Raw genomic sequence first — 26,549 nt, forward strand, 5'->3', positions numbered from 1 at the left:
CCGAAAGCTGCAGAGGGGCTCAGATCATGCTAGGGCACCCTCTCACATAAAACCAAGCACTCTGCTTCCAGGATTGTCGAGGCCTACCATAGGAGTGACTTATAGGTGCATATGTGTCTATATATTTCTTTTTTTTTTTTTTTTTAATCTTTATTCGGTAAAAAATATCACCATAAAAGAATATTTTATACAATTATACATTACTTTGAGTTAAAAGAAGGGGAAATGAAGAACATTAGATGGAACCTAACACAATAAAATTCCCCTGTTAAAAAGGATAAAACCTGCACCTTATACAGTAAGTTTGGGTAATTTTTGTGAGCCCCAAGCAAACATTCACATCAGTTCACTGTTGCATGAAGGTTGGATTGACTTAAAAAGCCGTGCTGATCTCACCATATCATCCCGCCAATAGGGGCCAGCTAACAGTTTGGCGGGAGAGGGTGTTGCTTCATCCTCCTAATACGAGTCAACCATAGAACATCTATAAGGAGATGGTTCGGAAAGCTGCAGAGGGGCTCAGATCATGCTAGGGCACCCTCTCACATAAAACCAAGCACTCTGCTTCCAGGATTGTCGAGGCCTACCATAGGAGTGACTTATAGGTGCATATGTGTCTATATATAAGGTAGATATAGGTATACTATATCTAAGTAAGGGCTGATTACACCACCTTACCCAGGCTGTGTGAACAGACATCTGGTGTCAGTTTGAAAGGCAATCCAGGGGTGGCACAATACATGCTGCAGCCCCTGGTAGGTCTAGGGTACACCTATGCCCTGGATACCTATGGTACACTATACAGGGGCTCACAAGAGTGACCCAGTAACCAATCTGGTTTAATAGAGAAAGCAGATAGTCTGGGGCCCTGAATAGCAGGGTCCCAGGCCAACTAAGTTGAAAACCAGCAAAACACCAGGAAAAAAGTTGGGGTAACCATTTAGTCAGATTCCACCTTCCTACAGTGCTCTTCAAATGTTCTAAATAATTTTTTATTAGGAACGCCCAGAATGAACAATTTATTTTTCACACAATTCTTTAAAAACTGCCAGCACTGAACATAATTAGCAATTCAAATGTTACTATTATGTATTATGTTTACGTAACCCTTTCATAATTGTCCTCAATTACGATTGCAAACATGCTATTTACAGCCTGGTCTTCCTAAAGTGTGAAAGTATCATCCACAGTGTGATCCGAAACGGGGGTGCGCCTTGCCCCTTGCAATCCACCTCCCCCCTTCGCCGCCCCTTGAAACCACCTCCTAGCCCCAGGACATAACAGTGACAAAAGATGCTACTGAGGCCCATCATAGAGTGCCTCACTGCCATTCTGCTTTTTACCGAAAAGCCCATCACTCCTTTTAGAATGGTGCTCCTCTTGAACAGTGCTTGGTGCCCCTCTGAGGTCAGTTCATGCCCCCAGAGGGTGCCGCCACACCCTCCTCCGGTATAAACACTCCTGCCTTAGAGGAACACATGGAGACTAATCCACTCATCTAATGTAGCGCGGTGGAAAAATGTAATCTACCACTATGAAGCATCGACAGCATTCCTCTGGACATCATGAAATAAATGCATACATGTTACTCTGCATTTTTTTGTTCTTGTTTTTCATAACACTTACAGGGAACAGCATTCTGAGCCTGAAGAGGAACAGTAGCAACTCATGCATGTCTTCGTTCTAGTTGTTGAACCGAATGGACGCAACTGGCCTTCTATGAAGCAGCCTAGAAAACAAAGCAGGAATAAATATTCAGTCAATTCTGCCATCCAGTTAGCATATAGCCGGTCCTCTGATTTTGTCTGCTATGGTGCACTAGCATTCATAGACATTTGGATTGTTGTATGCTTTTAATGGCATTCTGTTCTTTTCTTGCATGCATGTGTTTTCGCGACATTTGTCAATGATTATTTATATGGAACAACATTCATAAACCAGATCTGCTTCCACTGTACATTTCAAGCAGCTGTTGCTAATGTGCACCTCAGTGAGACAAAGAGAAGCTATAGAACATTTGGTTGAATGCAGATACATCTCAGCTACAGGAGGTAGTGGATTCTCTGTGCAAATTGTCCATTACACTGAATTAATCTTGCGTATATCAGTAAATTTGCATTACTCTTGCTAAACAACAAAATCCTGAAATAATGCTATTACGCCACATCATGTAATTACGAGCTGCTACTAGCAAAAAAGTAGAGCAAGTGAACAGGAAGGTGCACAATCAGAATGCGATGCTGCACTTTTGTTGCTTGATCTTTTTTTTAGGGCAAATCATGTCTATGCATCCTGAATTGATACAAAGACACATATAAAGTACATCGCCAAATGTAGGTTTTGACTTTTGAGTAAGTATGTGCAATTACATATTATTTTGCTTAATCAAGCAACAACAAAATGTGCACGAAGACCACTTTCAGAAAGTTCACCATGCTAATGCATGAATACCACTCACTGGACTTGTTAGATTGCTGTATGCTTCAGGGCCTTTTCCACAGTGGAGTACTATGTCAACCTGTTTCATTAGTGAGTGCTGGTCCTCCAACTCATATGTTTTCATTTCTGGGCAAATGTATTCAGAACAAGGACAAGGTTTACGGCCATCTTCCAGAAGTGCAGGATTCAGAATTGAAGGAGCAGATACACTCTTGGATGCTGTGGACGATCTGAAAGGTTTTGGCATCAAATCTTGGCTAGCAGAGGGCTATAAACACTGCTTACCTCGGGCGCTACTTGGCTCGCCAGTCCATTGTCATTTGAACATTGGCGGCTGGTGAGATTTAAAAGTGGTGTGGCGAAAAAGAATTATTGTACTGCACTGCAGTGAGCTTGCATAGTGAGCGAGCCCAAATAACCTACGGAAGGTTCGGGCGGAGTTCTCCACCGAGAAAAGTTTGAAAAAGAGTGGACAAATGGTGCATTTTCAAGCAAATTTGAGAAAGCAGGAAGGTTAATAAAGCAATTGTTAATTGCCTTGCTATTTCCCTGTCAAGCAGCATCACACCCTTTACATCTCCTTTCTATGTTCATTGCCTTGCTATGTCCCTGTCAAACACCAGCACAACCTTGAATGTCTCTCTTCTATGTTCATCACCTTCCAGGTGTTTTCGTTAATTTTATAATTTGTATATGGTTTGCTGGTGTATAAGACTACTCAATAACTATTCCTGTTGTATATCTATAAGGATATTCTTTGTGTACGCTTTACTAGTAACTAAGTATAAATCTACAATAACTATTGGTTCCTTGCACATAACTATGATGTTACATAAAGTATAAATCTTTCTGGTGTATAGCTGTAGGATTACACTTTGTGCAACACTTCTTGATGCCTAAATGTGAGACTTGACTTTGTGTAAGTCTTAATGGTGTATATAATTATGATAATACAGGTTGTGTAGGAGTCTCTAATTTATCACTTTAGTATTAGACTTGATGTGCAACTTCTCGATTAAAAACCGTATAGCTAAACAGTTAATAAAACAAATCTTGATTTCGTATTTGCCAATATTATGAAAAGTAGGGTGCATGCTGTTGCATCAACTCTGCTTCTAAGAACTAAAGAAATGAGACGTGTAAATCTAGTGATATTAAATGCTTTGTGTTAACAAATTTGAGAAGCAAAGGGTTACTTCGGTTTTGACCCAGCACTGTGTAATAAAGGGAGGGTAATTTAAAATCTATTCATGGATTTTGAACTTTTGACATTTGATAACTCATCCTAACAAGCATAGCCCAGCAGAATAGCAAAACACATCAAAGCATATCATAACATTATTCAACGAAGCCCAACAAGACAACATACCACAACCCAGTATAGCACAATGTATCTTAAAATAACATAGGTAATGTGACACGTCACAACACATTACCATAACAAATGACTCGGCATAGCATAACAAAGCATGGTATAGTTTACTTAACTTAACATAGCACATCATAATATAGCTTAAAGCAGCATAACAAAATGTCACATAATATACCACCTCAACATACCGCACAACTCAACAGAACACAACCCAACATAAGAGAAGCAGGCATCCGATTCAGCTTACATTTCCTGCTGTTTTAATCACAAGTAACTGCGAGGACGAAATGCAGGACACATCTTGTGTTTGCCCGGCCCTAAATTAATGTTGTGAAGTCATACAGTGTCCACTATAGGACATCAGTGTTGACACAGTACACATCACCATCGATGTTGGTTATAGACGATAGCGTGTTTACAGCGAGTGGGGCAGCAGCAGCTTTTAAAGGGAGTTTGGGGAGAGTTGGAATATCACCATGTGGCATGTGTGTGTTAACAAATAATAAAATGACAGCGTCAACATTAAGCGTACACTCATACCAAGACCAACAACAGGATTTGAACGTTAATAACCATAGAAATGTATGAATCCAATATATTTAATGCCCCCATTTTGTCCCTCAACATTAGCCACCCAGTTTATACAATTACACATACTTTGCTATCAGAAACAGTGGAGAAATGTGTGCCTAAGTGCCTAAAGTCCTGTTGGTGGAATTTTCTCACCTATGTCTTTCACAAAATAGTTTTGAAAAAGCCATTCAGCAAGACCAAATTCTGAGAATTCCCTTCCCATTTTTATCCATCTTCCATGCTTTCTTTCACAGTCTTTCTATCTTGAGCTTCTTCAATTGCTTTTGAGGCGTCTCACCCTCCGTCCCTCCCTACTGCTCTGCATGCTTCTCACTCCCCTTCACCCCACCCATAATTCAACGAATACACTCAGTGGGACTGAGGCTCGAGCCCTTCTTCTTTCGTGTTCCCTCCTGCAAGCTGGCCGTGTTCCCTCCTGCAAGCTGGCTGCCCAGATGCCTTGATAATGCAACCTCATCATCCCGGCATGCCCTGCGACGAGCAGGGGAGTTATCATCTCTGAGGCATGTCATGAAAGAGAGACGCTAATGAGACAGTTCCATCTCTCTCTGGGGAAGCCAAGTCAGTCTTGTGACCCCCTCTGCCCCAGAATGGGGAAGATAAAACACCAGAGAGATGTGTGCTGGAATATTTATTGTCCTATCCATCAGCCTTGACAGGTTATTAATTGGTACATCTGCTATCTGCCAGTGCTTCTCAACTCGGGAGTCCTGCAGTAAACAGGCACTGCTGTATAACGTGGCAGATAGGCAAACAAGAGATGCAAGGAGAAATTCTGCCAGAGGGACAGTCGCAGCCAGTGGAACATGGCAGTCACATGTAGGGGACTCGCGGGTAGGGGTCACTTGTGGGGGTGTTTATTACTTTTTTTTTAAACTTACCTTACCGGGCCCTGAGTCCCGCACTGCCTCAGCTCCTGGCAGTGGTGGTGTCCCAACAGGAAAGCAGCCACAGGCAGCCTCCCTCCCCTCCCCTAAGCCAATCACAACTCTGCAATGGCAGTGTTGTGATTGGTGAGGCGCAGAGGAGAACACCCCAGCAGGGCCATTTTCTCTATGTAGGCTATAGGCTGCATGCAGCAGCCTACATAGAGAACAAGCATTGGCATAGCCAATAGGTCTTGCCTTTGGGACCTTATAAGTGTTTAGCCATGCAACAGTTGATGTTGTTGCACCAAGGATATTGTGCTGCATAAACAAACACTTATAAGGTCCCAAAGGACCTCAGGACACAAGCATTATAAAGAATTCCTACTGACTCAAACTAGTTCAAGGGTCCTGAAGGGAAAGCAGCTATGGCATTTGATTCCTGGACTAGACGGGGGAGTTTGCCCTATTAGCAGTGTTCTCAACAATTCAGATATGTTGAGTTTCAAATGTAATCACACAACCTTCCTTGAGGTTTTCGCTGATGCCTGTACATACCAATGAATCATTTCAAAGTAACCCTGGGTGTAGTTTGCGATGTAGCGCTAAGCGAAGCTATGCAAAGTGCACTTCGCACTACGCAAGCTACATGTAGCACTACGCGAACTGCGTAGTACCCTGTTCCCGTGGATTGCACAGTGCCGGATGCTTGTTCGCACTGTGCAATCAATGAAAACGGCATCTTGCACAGTGTGAGATGTCTTTTACTGACGCTCAAGTAGATTTTTAATTGAGCTGCAGCTTTCTCAACACGGACTGGTAGTTTCTCATCGCGAGCGGTCGGGAGCATACGCGACAACTCGCAATGAGAAACCTGACCTCCCTGCGTTGAGAAGCTTGCCGGAAAGTTTATTTTCCAGGCTCGCGATCAGCAACTTGATATTGCTGATCGCGAACGAGGAAAAAGTCTCGCCGGGATGCCATTTTGCTTGCTTGCGGTCGCCAACTTAACTTTGAGGACCGTGAGCAAGCAAAAAATGACCGCTACGCTATGCTGTGCGTGTTTGCACTGTGCTACGTGCAATTCGCGTAGTGCGAAGTAGCGCAAACTTCGCAAACTACGTGAGCGTAGCGTAGTGCTTTGCCCAGGGTATTTAAAAGTAGAAAGCTGGCCGCCGCTGATGGGATGACCTCGATAACTGACCGTAAATGTGTCACTCTGAGTCTAACGGTTCAACACAAATAAAACAACAAGAAGCGCTATTTTTACAATGAAGATGCTGGCCCTGATGCCTATGTATGAATGGAGGGGAAAGAAATGTTAAAGGAGGATGAAATGAGCAGTGATTGTTAAACCAATATCCTCCCCTTTTGAGAGACCGATGGTCGGGTTCGGAAACGTCATCAATGTGCACCCCAGGGGAGGAGAGTCTGCTATCTAAGCATGGGTAACGGGGCAGAAGGAGTGAAGAGGTGCTCCGGGTAGGGAGGGGTGCTGAAGGCAAGGGGTACAGAGAGGGGGCCCGGGCGATTGATGCACCAGGCTAATACCTACACATGCTCTGGGGGAGCTCACGGATCCTTCTTCTTCCTCGTTGGCTTCCCCCTCTTCCATGGCAGGGCTGCGAGCCTGACAGCGGAGCAGGCGGGTCTCGTCAGTGGTAAGAGCACTGACTGTAGCCAGCGCCGTGTGTGCTGCAGAGGTGGGGACAGGGAGAGGGAGATGCCCCCAACGGCTGAAAGGGAGCGAGTACTGGGAATAAAAATAGAAAGGGGTAGAGTTGTACTGAGAGTGGAAACAAGGGAATGAGGGTTAGAGATGGGTAGGGAGAGACGGAGTTAGGCAGTGAGATCAAAAACAGGAGGAGGACAGAATGGAAAGTGAAGGGCTAAGAAAACCCCAGTGAGTGGGAAGACGGAAGACAGGGACACAGGCAGGGAGCAAAGATAAGGGAAAGGTAAAAAGAACAAGCGTGCGCGCCTTGCGCTCAAAGTAAAAAAAAAACGTTTGACGAGAAGCAGCAGGGGGAGGGGAGAGAGGAGGGGGCCTGCACCTGTTTCCCTTGCGGGAGCGAGCAGGAACCATCTGTTAATTACAAACAGATGGTTTGAAAGTGCACGCGTTGGCATTCAAAGCAATGCAATGCATGCACGTTTTTGACTGCAAAACAGAATCGATTTCTAAAGTTCTTTTTCCTCTGCAGCACATGCGCGCTGCGTAGGAGAGACCGAAAAAGGGAAGTGCGCATGGCTGAGTTGGTCGGCCCTGGGGCCGACCAAACAGTCAGTACCCACAACAGTGGGCAAGCCACTCCCCCCTGCCCTTGAAAAGGACTGCCCACCCACCCGCCCCCAACCAGGCACTTCTTTTTTTCTTGCAGTGCGAGAAGCAGAAACATAAAAATGGTAGTTTTACCATTTTATGTTTCTGCTTCTTGCACTGCGAGAAAGCAGTGGGGAGATGCCCCCATGCCACTATGGAGGAGCCGCCTCTGCATTTGAACACCGAGACACTGGCCCAGGAGTTGAACATCAACGTGCCTGCCATTGTCTCTCCAGTCTGGGCCCATGGACGTTGTTTAGAGTTTGGTGGAGCCGGAGCACTGTTGGGAAATGTCAGTGCACCAGCCCCAAGAAACGCATAGCTCACCTGCCCTAGTTGGGGGAAACACTGGTTTCCTGATGCCAGAAGAACCACATCTCGCTCGCTGTTGGAAAGTTCGGACCTGTGAGGTTGTCTAATTTAGAATTGTGGACTTGCGCTTTTTAGAGCAGTGTGACCATCACTACATTTCCTTCCTCTAGAAGTCTAGGTGCAACATGAGAGTCTAGGGCAGGGAAACCACTCAGTGACTCCCATCCACAGGCAGAAAACTCCCTGCACATCTGGCTCAAAGGTTTTATTTGTTCACATTAGTGAATTACTACTTTTGGGAGTTTGTTCTTGAAAAAGCAGAACAAAATCTGAGGGGGCCGGCTAACATGGCTAACAAAAAAACTACTAATGAGAAGTACATTCATTATTGTCCTCTAGTTATGACTGCATTGTGGAGCGAATTTTACTACCACATTGCATGGATACTGAGATAGCAAAATAAAGTTGACTAGAAACATAGTACTTCCTCTCTTTGGTAACTTATTACTTCCCCCTTTTAAAAGAGCACTGTGCCACATAAACAATGAAGGAGGCAACTCAAAGGGAGATTCCTAAGGGTGTGCAGAGAAATCTATCTATTTGTGTCCATTGGTGGTTTTCTTCAGACTGTGAGCTATCCTCTGAGTGGATGGATTCTAGAATTTGTCAGCTTAACCCATCCATAGATTTGCTTGGTATAAAACATTAGCAAAGCTTTACCACTTTCAATGGAGTCACCACCCTATTAACAGATCGACAGAGGAGAACAAGATCCTTGAGGCAAGGAAATCTTTAGGATAGTCAGCTCCTTTATCAAGCCAGCGGAGCTTGAAAGCACGATACAGCCATCCCCCTCATTGTGTATAAAGCTATCAGATTTTTTTAATAGTAAAATCTTGAAAGTCTATAACACCCTCACAACGGTGATGGAGACAGGTAAAACAGAAGGAGTGGGAATCCGAAATACCAAAGATACTTTCTTGAAATTTCTCCCTATCTTCCAACAGGAATGCCTGGCAGGGATCCTGAGATGTAAGTCAGGGTCCTCGGAGGATCCGTGCCCGCCTAAATTGTACAGGGCTCTGGCTCACCTGATGAATCCCGCTCTGAATCATATATGGAACACCTCACTATCCATGGGCATTTTCCCTGATGTATGGAGACATGCGTTGTTATTACCCCTTATGAAAAATCCCAATGTGGATCCGGGAGAGCTTAAACACCAAGCGCCCGATCTCACTACTGCCAGCACCAGCAAAGATGTCGGAAAGGATGGTACAGAGCCAGCAGGCTAATTTTATTGAAGGGCATGACATTTTGCATGACCCGCAGTACGGTTTTTGGTCCGCTTTTAGTACTGAGACTGCGCTGTTGGAGGTTGCAGAGTCAGTAAGAATGACTGTGGACGCAGGAGCATCAGCAATGCTTGTGCTTTTGCACCTGTCAGCTGCATTCAACACTGTTAGATGGACTCACATTGATGGCTCTGGGAGGAATGGTCCTCACCTGGCTGAAGTCCTATCTTAAAAATCCGTATGCAGAGGATCGCTCTCCAGCCCTTTCAGTCGGAACCTAAGCCACTGTGGTGTGGCGTACCGCAGGGTTCGGCCATGAGCCTGCTTCTCTTCAATACTTATCTGGCTGCCCTGTTTTTGCTCATAGCAAATTGGGAAGTGAAGGCAATATCATACGCAGACGACACACAGCTGGTGTTTTCCTTCAAGGATCATTCTGCTGACTCCTTCACTAGGTTTAAGGGATGTTTGAAGGACATCTCCTGCTGGATGAATAACAATAAACTTAAGCTTAATGCAGAGAAGACAGAGGTGTTGTTCTTTGGCAAGGCATCTCCTTCGGCAGCCTGAGTTTGGTGGCCAGCGGAAATGGGCCTGTCACCTATACCAGCAATCACAGCCAAAAACGTGGGCGTAAAATGGGAAGCGGATCTTTAATTCGCAACACAAGTACGGCATGTTGCCGCCTCATGCTTCGGTAAGTTGAGAAGCTTTAGGAAATTTCTACATTTACTACTTGAGGAGTGTTGTAGAATCATTGTCCGTGCCACAGTGACATCTTGGCTGGACTATGCAAATTGTCTATACTTGGGATTACCCACTTATCTAATTAAGATATTACACATGGTACAAAATACATCTGCGATATTAATTAGGCGAGTTCCCTAAAAGCACCACATCTCTCCCCATATAAGACAGCTCCACTGGCTGCCAGTTGCGAAAAAGATCGAGTACAAGGCCTTGACCATGGCCTTTGGGCGCTGCATGGCAGATGTCCTAGCTACCATAAAAACAGGTTATGCCTCTACCATAAAAAATGATCATTGAGGTCCAACTCTCAGAACTTGATCTGTGAACCTCACTATGCTAAGTAACGCATTAGGGGCAGAATCTTCACGGTGGTGGCGGTCAGTCTGTAGAATTCCCTGCCGACTAATATGAGCCTGATCCAATCTGAACTTGTATTCAGAAACACCTTGAAGACCTGGCTTCTTAGCCACAGATAGAACTTTTGGTTATGCACCTCTCATGCCTGCCCATTATAGCGCCGGGACACCTCTGTTTGAGGTAGCTGTCTTGCTCTATAAATGTTGTTATCATTATTATTATTATCATTGTATGCTGGGAACTTATACATATGGTGGATGGTCCTCTTCCAGGAGAGTGGAGGCAATACCCTCCATTGACCTCACCAGAGAAAGGGTCATCTGCCCTACTCTAAATTAGGCCTCAGGTGTGGTCTTGCATGTCACCATGCTGTTGTGACTTGAAAAAGAAAGATACCTACCTGCCTGTTTAGGAGCTGGACTGCACCTGTCAGGAGGCCAGGAGGAGGTAATGATTCTCATGATGCCAGCTTGATGGATGGAGCTTGCTCTGAAGTCAAGAGCCTGCCAGATTCCCAATATCAAGGAGTAAGGAAGAACATAATCTGGGTTTAAGAGCTACTCCAGCTATTTCATACATCAAGAAGGGATAGCATTCCACATTGCTCTTTGGATGAGAAAATCAAGACTTATACCACTAAACCATGAACTGGGGGGAAAAGTCTATTTAAATACTTACATGAAAGATTTTCCTGCAGCCATCTGGGTACAATTATTCTTTTCCTTGAGGCATTTATGACTCCAACTGAAACTTTGATATGTATGATGCTGTGAATGTGTATGCGTGCATAAGTCCATTCATGCTTGTATAATATGGCATGCAGTGGCTGGTGACATTTAAAAGTGGTGGGTGGAAAAGTTTGGGAAGTGTGAATTGCGGCGAGCGAGCATAGTGAGCAAGCCTGCCTGTCATAAGGGGACTCTTGGGGGTTCTCCCACCGAGCAAATTTTGAAAAAATCGTTGGAAAATGGTGCATTTTCAAGCACAATTGAAAAAGTAAGGTTAAAAGGCAATTCTGAAATTGCAGTTATGAAATCAATGAAGAGATTTCATATGATAATGATGTAGGTAGCTGCTTATTCAGTATAACCAGAGAACTTCATAACAGACTTTGAGATAACAATGCTGAGAATCTCACAGATTATCAAACTTATTTACATTACTTTACAAATGAAATCTACTGAGGAAATACAAGTTATTGTGATTTGTCGGACTGGACACGATGAGATAGCAAGGAATACACATTAAAAGGCAGTGCGGAACCCTACTAGGCACTGTACGTCTAATTCAGGGGATGTACTGGAATAGGCCAGTCGAGGTGCTGCATTGTGCTATTTAAATTCACTGGTTACATTTATTTTATTATTTTGATTTTTAGCAGTGACATTCCTTGGCGCTTTTTAAGTATGACAACTGATCCCAGCACTGTACCTGGCCCTGTTTTCGTACACTGGCTGTTTGCGCTTGGTGCTATATTGGTGGTACCGTATTAAGTGTAGGGCTGCTACAGTCGCTGCATTGAGTGCTGTTTTAACGCAGTAGTTGGTCTTTGCATTGTATTGGGAGCTGATTTAATGCATTGCCTGCTCTTGGCGCTGTGCTGTGTACTGTTTTAAGACTGCAGTTACTCTGGGTGCTACACAGAGCACTCTTTTGAGCCAATGGTTGTGATTTGTGCTGCATGAGGTGCTGTATAATTCAGTGGCTGTTGTTGGCTCCTTCTCTAATACTGATTCAGCAGAAAGACCTGATCAGGTGTCACGAAGCCTACACGCAGATGTTAATTGCTTGCGACTTCCTTTTGCATAGTACGCCTCTGCCCCACTCTTCAGTGTAACAGTGCTCTAGTGTTGTGCAATTTTTAAATAATACATTTATATTTTGTTTACATGATTTTAAATGGTTTGCGGGCACACGTACAAAGGAAACATTTTGTAAGTTTGTATTTGCAACTCGTAATAAGGAACTCACAAATTGCGCTGAACAAAAGTGTCTCAGACACTATTTGCGATTCCTAATGGGGTTGCAATTGACCTGTCTCATCGATTTTCATGAGGCCGGTCGCAAATTGTGATCCATTGGGAAAGTCCTGTAATGAGAAGAATGGTGGGGTCAGCAGACCACCATGTCTGTGATTGCTTTTTAAATGAAGCCATTTTTTTAAAAATTCAGCCCATTTTCATTGAAGGAAAATAGGATGCATTAAAAAAAGAAATATGAAAAGATTCCTTTTAATTTTTTTAAGAGTAGGCAGAGGTCAGTGAGACCACTTCCAGCTCTTAAACAAGCATTGGCATAGCCAATAGGTCTCGCCTTTGAGACCTTACATGTGTGTTGCCAGAGCTATTGGCATTGTTAATGTGTTTAAGCTATGTTGTAGAGCACTTGTGACTGCCTGTTTAGTAGTAAAATATTGCAATAGTTGGTTGTTAGAGGGGCTCCTACAGCTTTGATCCTCAGTGTCACTACACCTGCTGCACCATCCAAATAAAGCCTCTTTCAACTGCAAGGTAACTGCAATTTGACTGCCCTTTTAGTAGTAAAATATAGCAACATTGGGTGTTTAGAGAAGTTCTGACAACTTTTTGGCCCAGAGCCATTGCACCTTCTGAACCATTCAAATATATATAAATAAAACAAATGTGATTATTACCCTGTTTAACAGTACATCATTTATTAACCTGAGAAAGATGAAAGGTGGGGATAGCCCACCAGATTTTGAACTTGCTTTCTGAATGAGGAAGAGGGAGAAAGAGGAAGGGACATGCCATTGAAAGAGAGGGAGAGATAAACTGGAGTATGCTTCAACAGAGAATTCTAGAATTTGCAAGAATTAGTAATAATCAGCAGAGACAAAAGACACAGAAAATAACATTCTGAAGTACGAACTTGATCTTGACAATCACTCAACTTTTCATTGATCAGGATCCCTTTCAGGGCCTGTGACTGCATGCTTGCTGAAAACATATTTTAATCAAGGATGCCCCGCATTTCTACACTCATGTGAAGAATCTCATTCTGTGCACAATGATTTAGCAGTCACTGGAGGCGCACCTGAGGAATCGCATAACTAGCTCTGTGTGATTGCAGTCTGCAACACACAGTGCTTAGCAGTCTACGCAGAACTCATCAGTTTTTAACAGCGTGTGGTCAATTGCAAAAGATTTGTTATTCTTCTGCAAAAGGAGAAGGGGCTGCTGCGGAGCTGACACAAAGAATGCATGCACAGCAGGCAAAGATGTCCCAATGATATTACATTGATGGGTATAGACAGGACTTTGGACTGCGCTGGCTTGTATTTTATTTTGTCCTTTGTCATCCAAATTCACTATTTTGAGACTAATAAAAGTGGCAGCCGAATGATGTGCTACCGCAACAGTGTAGCCTACCTCCTTGACAACTTGGCCTTAAAGAAAAGCATCAGCGAGGCTTGGTAAAGGTTTGCACAACATGCAAAGACAAATAACATACCGCAACAGAGCTTGAAGTGGAGCGACTGAAAGAAACAAGTACAGCACAAATGTGAAAGTGACTGCAAGACAGGCAAATGTAAACAAGTGCGGCCACGCTAATTAGAAACAGATGGCTCTGCGCGCCGCTGCTCGCTCCCACAAGGTGGATGCGTAGGAGTCAACATTTTGAGAAAAAGGTGGGACGTGTACCAGCTCTTGGCCCATTGCCTGCTTTCTTTTCTGACAGAGAAACGCAAAGGCCAATACAATTACTCCAAAAAAAAGCCAAACGCACATGTTTCAGAAAAGTGCAGACCGATTCCAAGAGGTCATCTCCTAGAGCAGCACATGCGCGCTGCGCTAGGCTCGACCTAAAAACTTTGGCCCTCACATTCACAAAGGGGAAGGGGTCCCTTGGAGACCACTACTTGTTTGCAAATGGGTTACCGCCTCCTTCACGGAGTCAGTAAAACATTAATGTTTTGCTACTGCATTCTGGTCACAAAACATTCAAACATGCGCCTGCAACTCGCAAGCAAGGGTGTTCTTGAATTGCTCGATTAAAATATGACACCCTTTACTTCTATGACATCTGACATTTTATTTTATCGCCCATTGCATGTATAGATTTCTAGTCAGTGTCTGTCTAGCGTGCCCGTCTTTTCTTTTCATGAACGTTGGTTAAAAATCAAAAGTGCTGATAACATGATGCTGCACTTCTATTGCTGCAACGATTTTCTCATTTACAACTGTTTAGTGACTGTTAATAATCACAGTTATAACAGATTTAAAGTTGTATATTTTGGAATTGCTTCAGATCAGAGTAGCATTTTGGCATACTCAATGATGGGGCAGAAACAATGTCTGTTTTCATTAAATGTTTAAAGTCAAGTGTTCATTTATATTCAAAGTTCATCTCATAAATGCACCTTCTTCCCCTGCAACCCTTGTTTTCTATTCATAAATGCTGCCATTTCATGACTTCCGCAAGAGATTACAATGTAGTCTGTTCTCTATGTTGTAAAACTAAATAGAACATATGGTGGGCGGTCCTTTTAAGGGATGAAACTACAAACCGGGACACGGATTGGCTACACTGCTGCATATAAATTAGTATAATAATACGACTTTTGCTGTACTGGACTCTCTTTTCTTAAAAAACATCATAGGTAACTTGTGATTAGTTTCGAATGTGACCCTGGCAGATGTAGACAGACACCACCGCCACAACATTCTCACCCTCACATTCATGAGAGAATCACATGCTCTGGTGTTCCTCCGATAACCTTCACCTCTGATCCTTCTGGTTCTTGCAAGTGATGAGTGGGTTTTCACGCTTGTGCGTGACGTGTGCCATCCCATCCTTGTTATGACAGGGCACATTACCTCTCTGAGTTAGAACTAGTGGTCCTTTGGGAACAGTTACATTAAAATTGTTAAAGATAGAATAAATGATTCTAAATAGTTTACTCTGGTTTTTAGGAAAGTTTTAACAACAAAGATAAAATGAAATTGCATATGTGAACACACAACTGGGTGAAGATTAACACATTTTACATTAGCCATGCACGTTGTCACAGAAGGTATGTCATATAGGAGCTGACAATGGCATCAAGTGCATTATTTGTATTGTGGACTAAATGCATATTTATGCTCCACTGAAGGTAAAGATGTAGAGGCACATAAACTCACGGTGGTGTTATAACAATACGTTTGTGTGGTACATAATTTTCCTGGTATAATCATAGACTGGATATGAAACAAGCATTAAAAATGCAATAGGTCTCGCTTTTCATTAAGTTAAAGCCATTTGCTATGCTATACAATACCATTTGCAAAGCAAATGGCTTTAACTTAATCAAAGGCGAGACCTATTGCATTTTCAATGCTTGTTTTTCTAGTTAGCTTTCTGACATACGATATTAGTGTTTCAACAAACTGTGGTTGTCATGAAGGTGGCACACTACATAGATACGAAACCCTGACCCAGAATCAGGTCGTCTACGAATGATTTAGCACCGGGTGCCCCATGAACTAAGGGCGATGGAGGCGGCCCCCTTCCGTCCGCGCTCTGGTCCCCAAGCGAGCGGCTCTACGCACCGCCCCCCCGAGAGAGGACGGCTATCCCAGGCCAACCGAGGCTCCACGGCACTGCGGTATCGTTACGGTTTAGGGGGGATTCTGACTTAGAGGCGTTCAGTCATAATCCCACAGATGGTAGCTTCGCCCCATTGGCTCCTCAGCCAAGCACATACACCAAATGTCTGAACCTGCGGTTCCTCTCGTACTGAGCAGGATTACTATTGCAACAACATATCATCAGTAGGGTAAAACTAACCTGTCTCACGACTACATAGATACAGACCTAATGTGTTCACAGATAACATGTGATGGTCTCCTGAAAATCTTGAATACATCTGGCCCTGTGGCCGACCATTCGCTACACATGAAACATTAACACCATTGGCACACACATTGCGTTCATTTTTTACATGGATTAAACCAAAATGAGGCTTTATAATCTGTTTGACAGTTGCACGATATTCTTTAATAAGAAATACAATCACATCATGTATCCCTAAACTGCCATAGCAGTGCACCTGAAAAATGTTTGTTATTAGAGAGAAAATGGCTAAAGTATTCGCCAGCCCTGGAGTTTGTGTTATGAACTACAGCTGATTCTGTCTTCAGAAACTGTTGCAGTATTAGAGACTCACAAGGCTCAGTGGGTTCCTCAACCCGCCTGGAAGCACAGCAGGGTAAAGGTCAGCCAGCATGCATTAAGCATCACTGTAACACCTTGGGCCCCAGCCCCCGAAGCAGCTAAGCAAAGACGGCAAAATTACAGCCGCTGAATCGTCCAGGCCGGAATGAGTGGGAGGCCTTTTCGAGTTGTAAGGCCATGGGGGAGGAGGACTGCTGCCTTTTTAGACACAGCTCCAACGAGCCTTACTGCGAAGCACGCCCTTGTGAAGGAAGAAGGGAGGGCCATTGAGATCCAGTATAGGGATATACCATGGTAGTGGGGCAGATCTATGGGCTGGCCGCCACCAGTGATTATAGTGAGGAAGCCGCACCCACATTCTCCACCTGGCCCATCACATACAAAGTGTTTTACCAACCAGAATCCAGGTTAAATCCTTATCCCTAAGAACTGGACTGTGTACATCTTCACTTTTATATAATGCAAACAATACCTTTTCTGCAACGTTTGCTCCATTACTGGTGTGATATGTTTGTTGTTCAACAGGATGATGTAAACAGAATTACCTGATCCAACTATTTCTGTCCCCTGTTCTTAAAACTCCTCAAAAGCAGTGGGTGGTTTTACTCAACACCTCCAGGCATGCACTGAACTAGGCTTGTGAGTGAGATCAGCAGGTCAGCCCTCAGCCCCACCCCACACGACTCCTGGCCAATCTAGATGCTGCTCCCTTGCTGTTTATGTTAGAAACCAGCATCGGAGCAGCTCGAGGATTGACAAGGTCAGGCACTGGCAGTACTTTAAAGGAGATTTGGGGGCTATGGCGACAATCCCCCGGGTTCCATCCATTGTGCGTGTAGGCAAGGGTTGAAGTGCGCATGTCGGATGGGCAGAGCAAGGCACCCGTCCAACCAGATATACCACTTAATCCCAAGGAGGCCCAGAAGCTGACCTGTCAATCAGCCCCCATGTAAACCAGCCTCAATCCCTTTAAATTCAAATTTGTTTTATTGGTTTCAAGAGCAACAGTAGACAATACATTGCAAAGGGGGCTTAGTAGGCATAGAAGGCAATCAAAGCAAAGAAACATGCAGTATCCAGTAAGAATATGTTTGGTCAATTGCACTTGGTAAAATAATGACGTGGTGCTGAAAGTGCAGATGCTCCTTGCAATGCAGCAATGAAATTGTGCGAAGAAAAGCCCCAACTTTAACCTCCCCCGCTCCCCCAACCTCCCCCCTGTTCCCACCCCACCCAGTGTGCCGAACATGTGGGACAAACAGAGCCCCAAATGTATAGTGGATGATACAATCACTCAGATGAACATAAGGAGTCATTTGCATTCGCGGTGAGTCGTAGAATGCGCAGGTACTTAGGGCACGTGATCTCATTGAACTCCTTGGACAGAAGGGAGAGTAACGGAAGCCACACTTTCTGATAAGCAGCCGTGGATTGTGTAAGCGTGGCGTGAATGCGCTCCATGCCCAGGGTAAACCATATTTTATGTAACCAACCCGTGTGAGTAGGTCTGGTGCTGGAGCCCCATAGGTATAAGACATGATGTGTTGCAGCCTGCATGGCAACCCCCATCTGGCGACCTCTAAGAGATTTCAGGGGAAAGGTGAGTGCGTTGGGTAAGCCCAAAATGGTGTATGCTGGGAATCTGGGGAATTCCGTGTCGAATGTGGAGTCGATGTCGTCTAGGATGGCCTTCCAATAGTCTTGGACTTCACGGCAGTCCCAGAGGAGGTGAGTCAGAGTGCCCCTTTTCCCGCAGCCCCTCCAACATAGCACGCTTCGTGTGGGGTTACCCTTATTGAGCCGGACCGGCGTGAGGGGCCAATATATGGCTAGCTTCGTCGCCGCCTCCCTGGAAGCTGTGTTGCGAGTGGTGTGGGCGGCTCTATAGTAGACAAAACGCCATTCCTTGGGTGCTGACTTGCCCGGTGGGGGAGTGGGTGTAAGCATTTTGTAAAGGTCCGTAATGAGATGCCTGTCCGAATCCTTCGTCACTAGCCATTTCTCGAAGGCCGTCAGGGGCCTGCCAACCAAGGGGGTGACGTCAGGGTGGGTAAGCCAATGCCGGAGCTGGAAGTATTGAAATAAACGAGGGGAAACAACATCATAGCTTTGGATTATGTCTTTAAGAGGGAGGAAACCCTGCAGGTCGAAGAGGTGGCCAGTAGAGAAGCTACTAATGCCTCTCCATTGCGGGAAATCCCTAGGAGCATTGCCCGGTGGAAACTCTGGGTTGTCCAGAACAGGCGTAAGGGGAGAGGGGAAGGTAGTGAGTCCCCTTTTGACCGTGACCGCACTCCAGACCTGCATGACAGTGCGAGTGATGGGAGACCGTAGGAGATAGCGTGGCCTGTTCTGTCTGGGAAGGAACGGGATCTTCCAGAGGGAGGTACCAGCCATTGCCCTGTCCTGGAATAACCAGCGCTTCTCGGACTCCGGCCTTAACCACTCCGCTAAATATCGGAGTTGCGCAGCCCGGAAATATTGCAGAAGATTGGGGATACCCAGACCCCCCTTGTCCGCGTTCAGATAGGCTAGGTGTTTATGTAGGCGCGCCCGTTTGCCCTCCCAAATGAACTGATGGATGGAGGTCTGGAGGGCCTGGATGGCGCTCGCGGGGGGGAGCACTGGGAGAGTCTGGAAAAAATACAGAATCTTAGGCAGAGCCGACATTTTGACCGCTGCGACGCGACCCAGTAGGGAGAGTGGCTGTTTGGCCCATCGTGCAAGGTCGGACCGGATCCGGGAGGAAAGGTCCGTATAGTTGAGAGTCAGCGTGGAGTCCGTGGAAGCTGTGAGCGTGACACCCAGGTAGGGGAGGTGTGCTGCCGATGAGACTCCTCCTCTGTAAGCAGGTGGAGGGGCGTGCGTTTGGACGTTCTTGCCTAAGGGTAATATGAGGGATTTCCCTTTATTGATTTTGAAGCCGGAGATGGCTCCAAAGGATTCTCGCTCTGTCATAAAGGCGGGGACGGAGCAGTACGGGCGATCCAGAGCAGCGATGATATCATCGGCATAAAGGCCTATCACATGGGGCTCCCGACCAAAGGTCATGCCTCGAATGTTAGGGTTGTCACGGATCTTTTGCTCTAGAGGCTCTATGTAGAGGGCGAATAGAAGGGGTGAAAGGGGTCACCCTTGCCTCGTGCCCCGCTGAATCTCAAAAGGGTCAGAGCGCAAGCCTCCCATGCGGACACGAGCTTGGGGGCGGTGGTAGCAGCTCGCAATCCAGGCCTGAAACCGATCCCCCACCCGAAAGTGCCGATCAAAAGCCTTCTCCGCGTCAATAGCCAACAGCCAGAGTTCTGGAAGTGGGCTTTATCAATCAGGTGTAATATACGTTTAGTGTTGTCGCTGCATTGGCGATTTGGGATGAAGCCGGATTGATCAGGCTCCAGGATTCCGGGCAGACACGGGCCAAGGCGCGCAGCTAAGATCCCTGTAAAGATCTTCAGGTCCAGATTAAGGAGGGATATGGGACGGAACACGGAGCAGCATGAGGGTTTTTTGCCTGGTTTGGGTAGCACAATAATCTCGGCCGCCAACATGTCTGGAGGAATGGAACTCGGGCCCTCGAAGTAGTTGAAAAGCCGGGTTAGGACCAGAGCCAACAGCTGGCTAAAGGTTTTATAAAACCCGGCTGAGAATCCGTCAGGTCTTGGGGATTTAAGAGGGCAGAGATGAGAGATAGCAGCAAGGACTTCATCTAGGCGGATAGGGGCGTCCAAGGAATCTACATTGTCCTGAGGCAGCTCCGTTACATTCGCCGATTCTAGGTATTTATGAACATTCTCCGGCGAGACAGAGTCGGCCTTGTACAATGTAGCATAAAACGTCCTGAATGCCTCTGCGATCTGGGTCTCGCCAGAAATGTCCTGACCGGAGTCATCCGTCAGGCTAGTGATTTGGGAGCGTTGGGCCTTCGCCCTCAGGGCTCTAGCAAGTAAGCGGCCTGTTTTGTTCCCCCCAACATAATAAGAATGATGGAGGCGTAGAGCGGCGAATTCCGCTCGGTCCGTATCTAGGCTGGCCAGTTGGGCTCTGGCGGACTTCAGTTGTCTCCACACCCTCGGAGCGCCGGTACGGCTATGGACCCTCTCGAGTTCAGAGACACGATCTGTGAGGTCATCCCTCTTCGCTTTGCGGTCCTTGGCTTCCGCTGCTGCAATGGCATTGAGCTCGCCGCGGGCCACCGCTTTCAAGGCCCCCCATAGGGCGGTCGCAGAGGTCCCGGGAGTGTCGTTAATAGCCAGGTAGTCGGTGAGGCAAGCATGTAGTTGTTTGGTGACTTCCGGGCGCTGTAGAAGGGTCTCGCGCAGCCGCCATGTCCCATGGGGGCGGGCAGACCTGGGAACCTGTCGTGTCAGTTCCACAGCGTCGTGGTCAGATAGCGCCGCAGGGGTAATGTTTATGTCTTTGAGAATGGGAAGCAGTTCAGAAGAACCTAAGAAGTGGTCCAACCAGGCATATGTGTGGTGGACGTGAGAGTAGAACGTGAAGTGTGATGTGGTGGGATGAGCGGATCTCCATAGGTCCACTATGCCTCGGTCGCGTAGCCAGTCTTTACCAGCAGCAGATATGGCTCCCGTGTCCCCACACCGACGACCCGATCTGTCCATCTTTGAGTCCATTACTAAGTTGAGGTCCCCCCGACGAGCAGAAGCGAGGCAGGGGAATGAAGGGATTCGGAAGCAGCCTACTTCAGAAAGGTTTCCTGACCTGAATTCGGGGCATATAGTGAGGCAATCGTAAAGCGCTGTCCCCCAAGAGGAAAGTGTTTGCTAGCAATCTGCCTTTAATCTCCCCCACCTTTTCTCCCATGCAGCCACGGAAGCGCTTAGAGACTAAAATAGCCACCCCTGCCTTCTTTGTTGGGAACGAGGAAAAGAACTGCTGGGGGAAAGCGCGTGAGCGCATCCTATGCCAATCTTTGAGTAAGAGATGGGTTTCTTGCAGTAAGCATATGTCGGCTCCGGAATTCTCCAGGTATGAGATCACAGCCCTCCGCTTAATCAGATTGTTCAGGCCTTTAACATTAAGAGTTAGTACCTTCAAGCTGGAATCCATCATAGGAAATCACAAAGACCACGAGCTGTGAGAGTGCAATCTCCCTGAAGAAGCTGATGACGATTCGAAAAGCGAGTTAGTCCCGTAGAACTCCCCGGCACACTGGGTCCCACCCACAACCCCACCCCCGGTCCCTGACCCGGCTGCCCCCCACAAACATCCCAATACGGGAGACAAATACGAAACATAGCAATTCTGTCCCTGACAAGTCCCTTTTGGCACACTGGTCCCCACCCGCAAACCCACCCCAACCCCAACAAACCCCCCATCCCAAAAACCTGTCCTCCACCTCCCTCCACCCGGATCCCAACTCCCCAACGTGTGAATACCATGTCATAGTCTCAGGCGTACCCAAAGTCAATTCAGGCCTGTAGAGTTTCAAAATGGAGGAGAACGTGGCAGTGGCAACCACTGTGGCCCCCCGCCCCTCCCCCCGCCCTTTCAATGTCAAGCAATGAAAGCAAGTTCCCAAACCATATCACCTCAGGGTGGAGCCGCTGTTTCCTTGACTACCTCCCGGACAGCCGCTGCATGCTCCGTGGCGACAGTCGCTGGGTCCGGCCGCAGGCGCGACTTAGGCGGGCTTAGTCTCTTTATTTGCTGCCAGCCATCGCGGGAGTGCTGCGGCGAATCTTCTCGGGAGGTGCTCGGGGAGGCATCACCCGCACCCCCCAAGTCTGGCAGGTCCAGACCCAGCAGAGCGCAGGTGTCCTGGAGTGAGCGGAGCTGATGGAGAGTTCCCTCCCACTTGAAAGTCAGCCGGAATGGGTGACCCCACAAGTAGGGCACTCCTTTGTCTCTCAAAAAAGTGGTGACCACCCGGAAAGCCCTGCGTTTCTGGAGCGTTATCGCTGAGAGGTCTTCGAACAATTTCATTGGGCAATCCCGGAAGCGGAAGGGGCGAGACCGGCGAGCTTCCCTCAAGATCTTTTCCTTCAGGGGAAAATCAGGGAGAAAGGCCAGGATGTCCGGAGGTGGGGCAGGGGCGCGGCGCGCAGGGCAGGCTCTGTGCGCCCGGTCTATGCAGATGTTAAAGTCGGCAGGCTCACCAAGAATTTCCCTGAATAGGTCCTGTAGATAAGCAGTAACGCTGTTTCCTTCCGCGTTCAATGGCACTCCTCGGACCCGTATGTTGTTCCGTCAGGAACGATTTTCGAGGTCCTCCGCATGCGCTTGGAGGTCCACCTGCTGCTCCCGAAGGCGGAGGATCTCTTGCTGGAGGTGGGTCAATTCTTCACAGCGGGCATGGCTCGACTCCTCCACCGCTGCTACTCTCTCCCCCAGGCCATCCTCATCACGGCGAAGTTCTTGCTGTTCGCCGGCTAAGTCCAGTTTCAGGGTTTGAAAATCTTCGCGCAAGGTGTTGAAAAGGGTTTCAAGGAAGGCTTTCGTGCTAGGGGCCTCCCCGCCTTCTCGGACCGGGGTGACAGCCGCCACAAATGGCGATGGAGGCGTCTGGGCCTTCTCACCCTTTGCCTCCGCTTTGATTAGCATCTCTGTGATCAGTCGGCCCCCTCTGCGATTTGAGTTAGCCATCTGGGCGCGTTCCGGCCCGCCTTAAGATGCAGGGTAGGGTGGAGTTGTCGGTGGCTGGAGGATGTACCGAGACGGTAGGATAGTGCAGTTGCGATGCCCCCAGGTGTGCAGGATTGACAACAGCTGGAAAGATGACTCTCCACAAGGCGTGCGTCTGGTGTGTCCTTATGGAGACCCGGGACGAAATTAGTCAGGAGAGTAGGTGCGGCGGGGCCAGGGGCCCCTGGTGTCACGATGCTCCACGACCCTGAAGGACCACAAATACCTGCGTGGGCGGGTCAGCAGCCCTCTTCGCGCCGACACATATCCCCAATGGTCACTGCCCATCCGAGTTGTGTCTTGGTAAGTCCCGGCAAGTCCCTGGGCAAGGTCCTGGGTGAGTCAGGGTGAGGCTGGGGTCGTTTTATGTGGTCTCTGAGTAGAGCGTTGGCACAGGCTTTTCCTCGACAGGCCTCGTCAGGCGGGAGCCTCCGCCGATTGCCGCTCCCGCGTTCAGTGTAAGCCCGAAGCCGGGGTGTTTATTTCCGTGGCCGCCCGCCCACGCTGCTCAGGGCCGTCTGCCCCTCACCTTCAATGGGCACACTGTCGGGGTCGCTGCTGCTACTGCCTCGGCCAAGGTGGGTGGGGTTCCCCAGACAGGTCCACAGGTCCTCCGCAGCCGCAGAGTCAAGGATGTCCGCGCAGGCGGGCCGCCGGCTCACCTCACGCCGATGCAGGCCCCCAGCGTCCGCCGCCAAGCAGGCTTCGTGTAGGAGTCTTCACGGGCCCGGCCCGATTCTGTCTGCGGCCTCTTATGTGTTCGTTGTAATGCGCGGTCCCCAGGTAGGGCGGTGATGTGGGCTCACCTCGTGGGCCCCGCGGCCGGCAGGGACTCTCTTCGATCGCCGCTCCTGCACCGTGTGTAGGCCCGAAGCCGGGGCCTCAATTTCTGGGGCAGTCCGCCTGCGCGGCCCGGCTACTCGCGCACGGCCGAAGGGCGCCCCCCTGGGGTCAACGTAGCTGCCGCCTCAGCCGAGGCGTAGGGGTGCGGACGGCGTTCTTCCGATCGGGCTGCGAGCTCACCGAAGCCCTCGCCGGGTCCACACCAGGCAAGGCAGGCCCGTGTCTGCTGCTCTTTCGGCCTTCTGGCCGTGCGGCTGCGGCAGGTCTATCTTGGTGCCCGCGGCCACCGCGGCCACCAGGGATGGGTCGGTGGGTGTCGCTGAGGAGCCCCGCTCAGCGGAGCTTAGTGCCAGTGGTTTGGGACGACTTGCAGGCTAGGAACAGGGCATAACGGGGTTCAGGGCCGGGGAGCCTAGCGGAACACGCCCTCTCAGTCCGCCATCTTGGTCACGCCCCGCCTCAATACCTTTAAAGGAAATCTTTGCCCGGGTCAGGCAGTGCACACTGTGGCTAAAAAAACAAAATGAAAACAGTCAGCTAACATGATTTAATATGGGGGAAAACAAACGGGGATTATGCCCCCACACCCAAATAAAGAAACTGCAGCTGATAGCATGCTATTGCTTTTTACAGAGAAAGTGAACAGGAGCATGGGTCAGCTTCTCTGCACATCACACACAAGTACCAGCAAACTAGAAAAAGCGTTGTTGATGAGAAACAGGTTTGCAAAAATTTAGTGGGGCTTGACCGTTACTGTTAGACTGGTTAGCCTTGGTGTCGTATTCCTAAAAACCTTTGCCTTCACTCCTCCTGTGTTGCTGATTTGTTTTGTTGGCTTTAGTACTCTGTGCACTTTATCACTGCTAACCAGTGGAGAATGACTTGAGCTCTTCCTTTAAACATAGTAAAATTGCCCCACACCTAATTAGCACATTTCATTTATGTTTATGACCCTATTAAACTGGTACCACATGTACTCAGGCAGGCGGGCAACTAGAGCCAAATTTCAGGGGGGGGCTGGAAAATATTTGGGGGGGGTGGCTAAATATTCCACCACGGAAAGAGTGGCTGTAAGAAGAAGTGAACACACAACAAAAGCCTCATTTAAAAGTAAATGGTCTTTAAAGACCTGTTAAGTACTAGGGTGTGGCTGCAATTTGATGCTTGCCAGCCCGCGAAGCTGTCTCCCCGCGGGCTAACACACACGACGGAGGGGGCTGAAGCCCCCTGACCCCAATGGGTGTTGCGCGCCTGTACTCAGGGTCTGTAACTGAAAAGCTACTAGTGGCCATGCAGCACTTATTGTGTCACCCAATAAAGTAGACCTTTAAGACATGTCAGAGGCCTGGACTTGGCAAAATAAACCATTTGCCAGGCCTAAACGTTCCTTTTTATGGTCTGGCTTGACAGCACTGTCACTAGTACATGCTTTGATTGGGCAGAAGTTGTGTGCTTCCACAAAAAAATGCTTGCCCTCCATACAGCTGTGATCATTTTGTTTATATATCCAGCTGCCTGAGCTTGAACTTTACGAGACACTTGGGATTGTAAAGATATTACCATGTCATTTTATGGTGTTTTTCTGGCAGCAGAACAAATGGGAGAAGGCTAGGCATTAATCTACATGGATTTTTAGGTCTGGTTTGACAGTGCAAGTGTCATTTGACATTTTATCCTAAACCAATATTATTCTGCTGTTGTTTGGTTTAACAAAATGCATATCCATTCCCATTCAGATAGTAGTATTTCATCTTACGGTACAACATTCCCTTAAAGCCAGACCTATTGGCATCTAATACATTTAAGTCACTCCTAAGATTAAGGTAGGCACAAAAGGTTCATAAAGCAGGGTGCATTGAATTTAACATGTAGGATGTGTGTTTGAGTTTTTCATGTCCTACCAGTGAAAACTCATAAATTTGTTATCACTTCTGCAAGGCCCATCTCTCTCCCATCGACTAACACTTGGTTACCTTATTACATTCAATAAGTGATAACTTTGGATTGGGAGCAGATAGAAATATGCTGTTTAGCCTCAAATGAAGTGTAATTGTAAATACTCTTTAATGGTGACGTTAAATTTTAAGTCACAATTTAGAAATTTGTTTTTTTCTTATTCTAACAATGTATGCCTTGCCAGTGTCCTGGGTCACATGAGTGTGACTGGCTCTGTTGTTGTGGCTTGTGTATTGCTGTTCAACAGTGATTTGATTATGGGATTTATATAGCACACAAATGCCCAAAGGCGTCTAGTCACTGTGGATGTACCAGGGATTCAGATGGAGATGGTGTAGCTTAGTTTGAGAATAGCCATGTCTTAAGCAACTTTCTGAATCCAATCAACGTTGGGCAGCTTTTAATATTTAGTGGGAGCGAGTTCCAAAGTTTCACTGTACCCAGGACAAAGCTTCTTCCTCCCCTGCGGTCTTTTTTAAATTTTGGTGTCTGGAGGAGTTTGTTATATGCTGATCATAGATGTCTGGATGGAAGGTACCATGTAAGTTGTTTTTTCAAGAACGCTGGTCCATTTCCATACAATTTATTTATTATTTATTTAAGAGTTTTCTATAGCGCGAACAAGA

At 47.2% G+C, this 26,549-nt stretch overlaps 1 protein-coding gene and 1 non-coding gene across 2 annotated transcripts in view; one reads left to right on the forward strand and one right to left on the reverse strand.

Moving 5' to 3' along the window:
- LOC147663087 (beta-microseminoprotein-like) overlaps positions 1-26,549 on the reverse strand; it is a 113,206-nt gene that overhangs the window by 42,963 nt on the left and 43,694 nt on the right. The window contains exon 3 of the mRNA XM_086950686.1: positions 1,627-1,729. Coding sequence (XP_086806812.1) covers positions 1,627-1,729 — 103 coding nt within the window. The remainder of the gene's footprint in view (positions 1-1,626; positions 1,730-26,549) is intronic.
- Positions 15,058-15,156, forward strand: LOC147663088 (small nucleolar RNA U13). Its single transcript, XR_015305433.1, has one exon. It is a non-coding gene; the product is annotated as a small nucleolar RNA U13 (small nucleolar RNA).

This window comes from Lissotriton vulgaris, unplaced genomic scaffold (assembly GCF_964263255.1).
Source record: "Lissotriton vulgaris unplaced genomic scaffold, aLisVul1.2 SCAFFOLD_783, whole genome shotgun sequence".
Classification (NCBI taxonomy): domain Eukaryota; kingdom Metazoa; phylum Chordata; class Amphibia; order Caudata; family Salamandridae; genus Lissotriton; species Lissotriton vulgaris.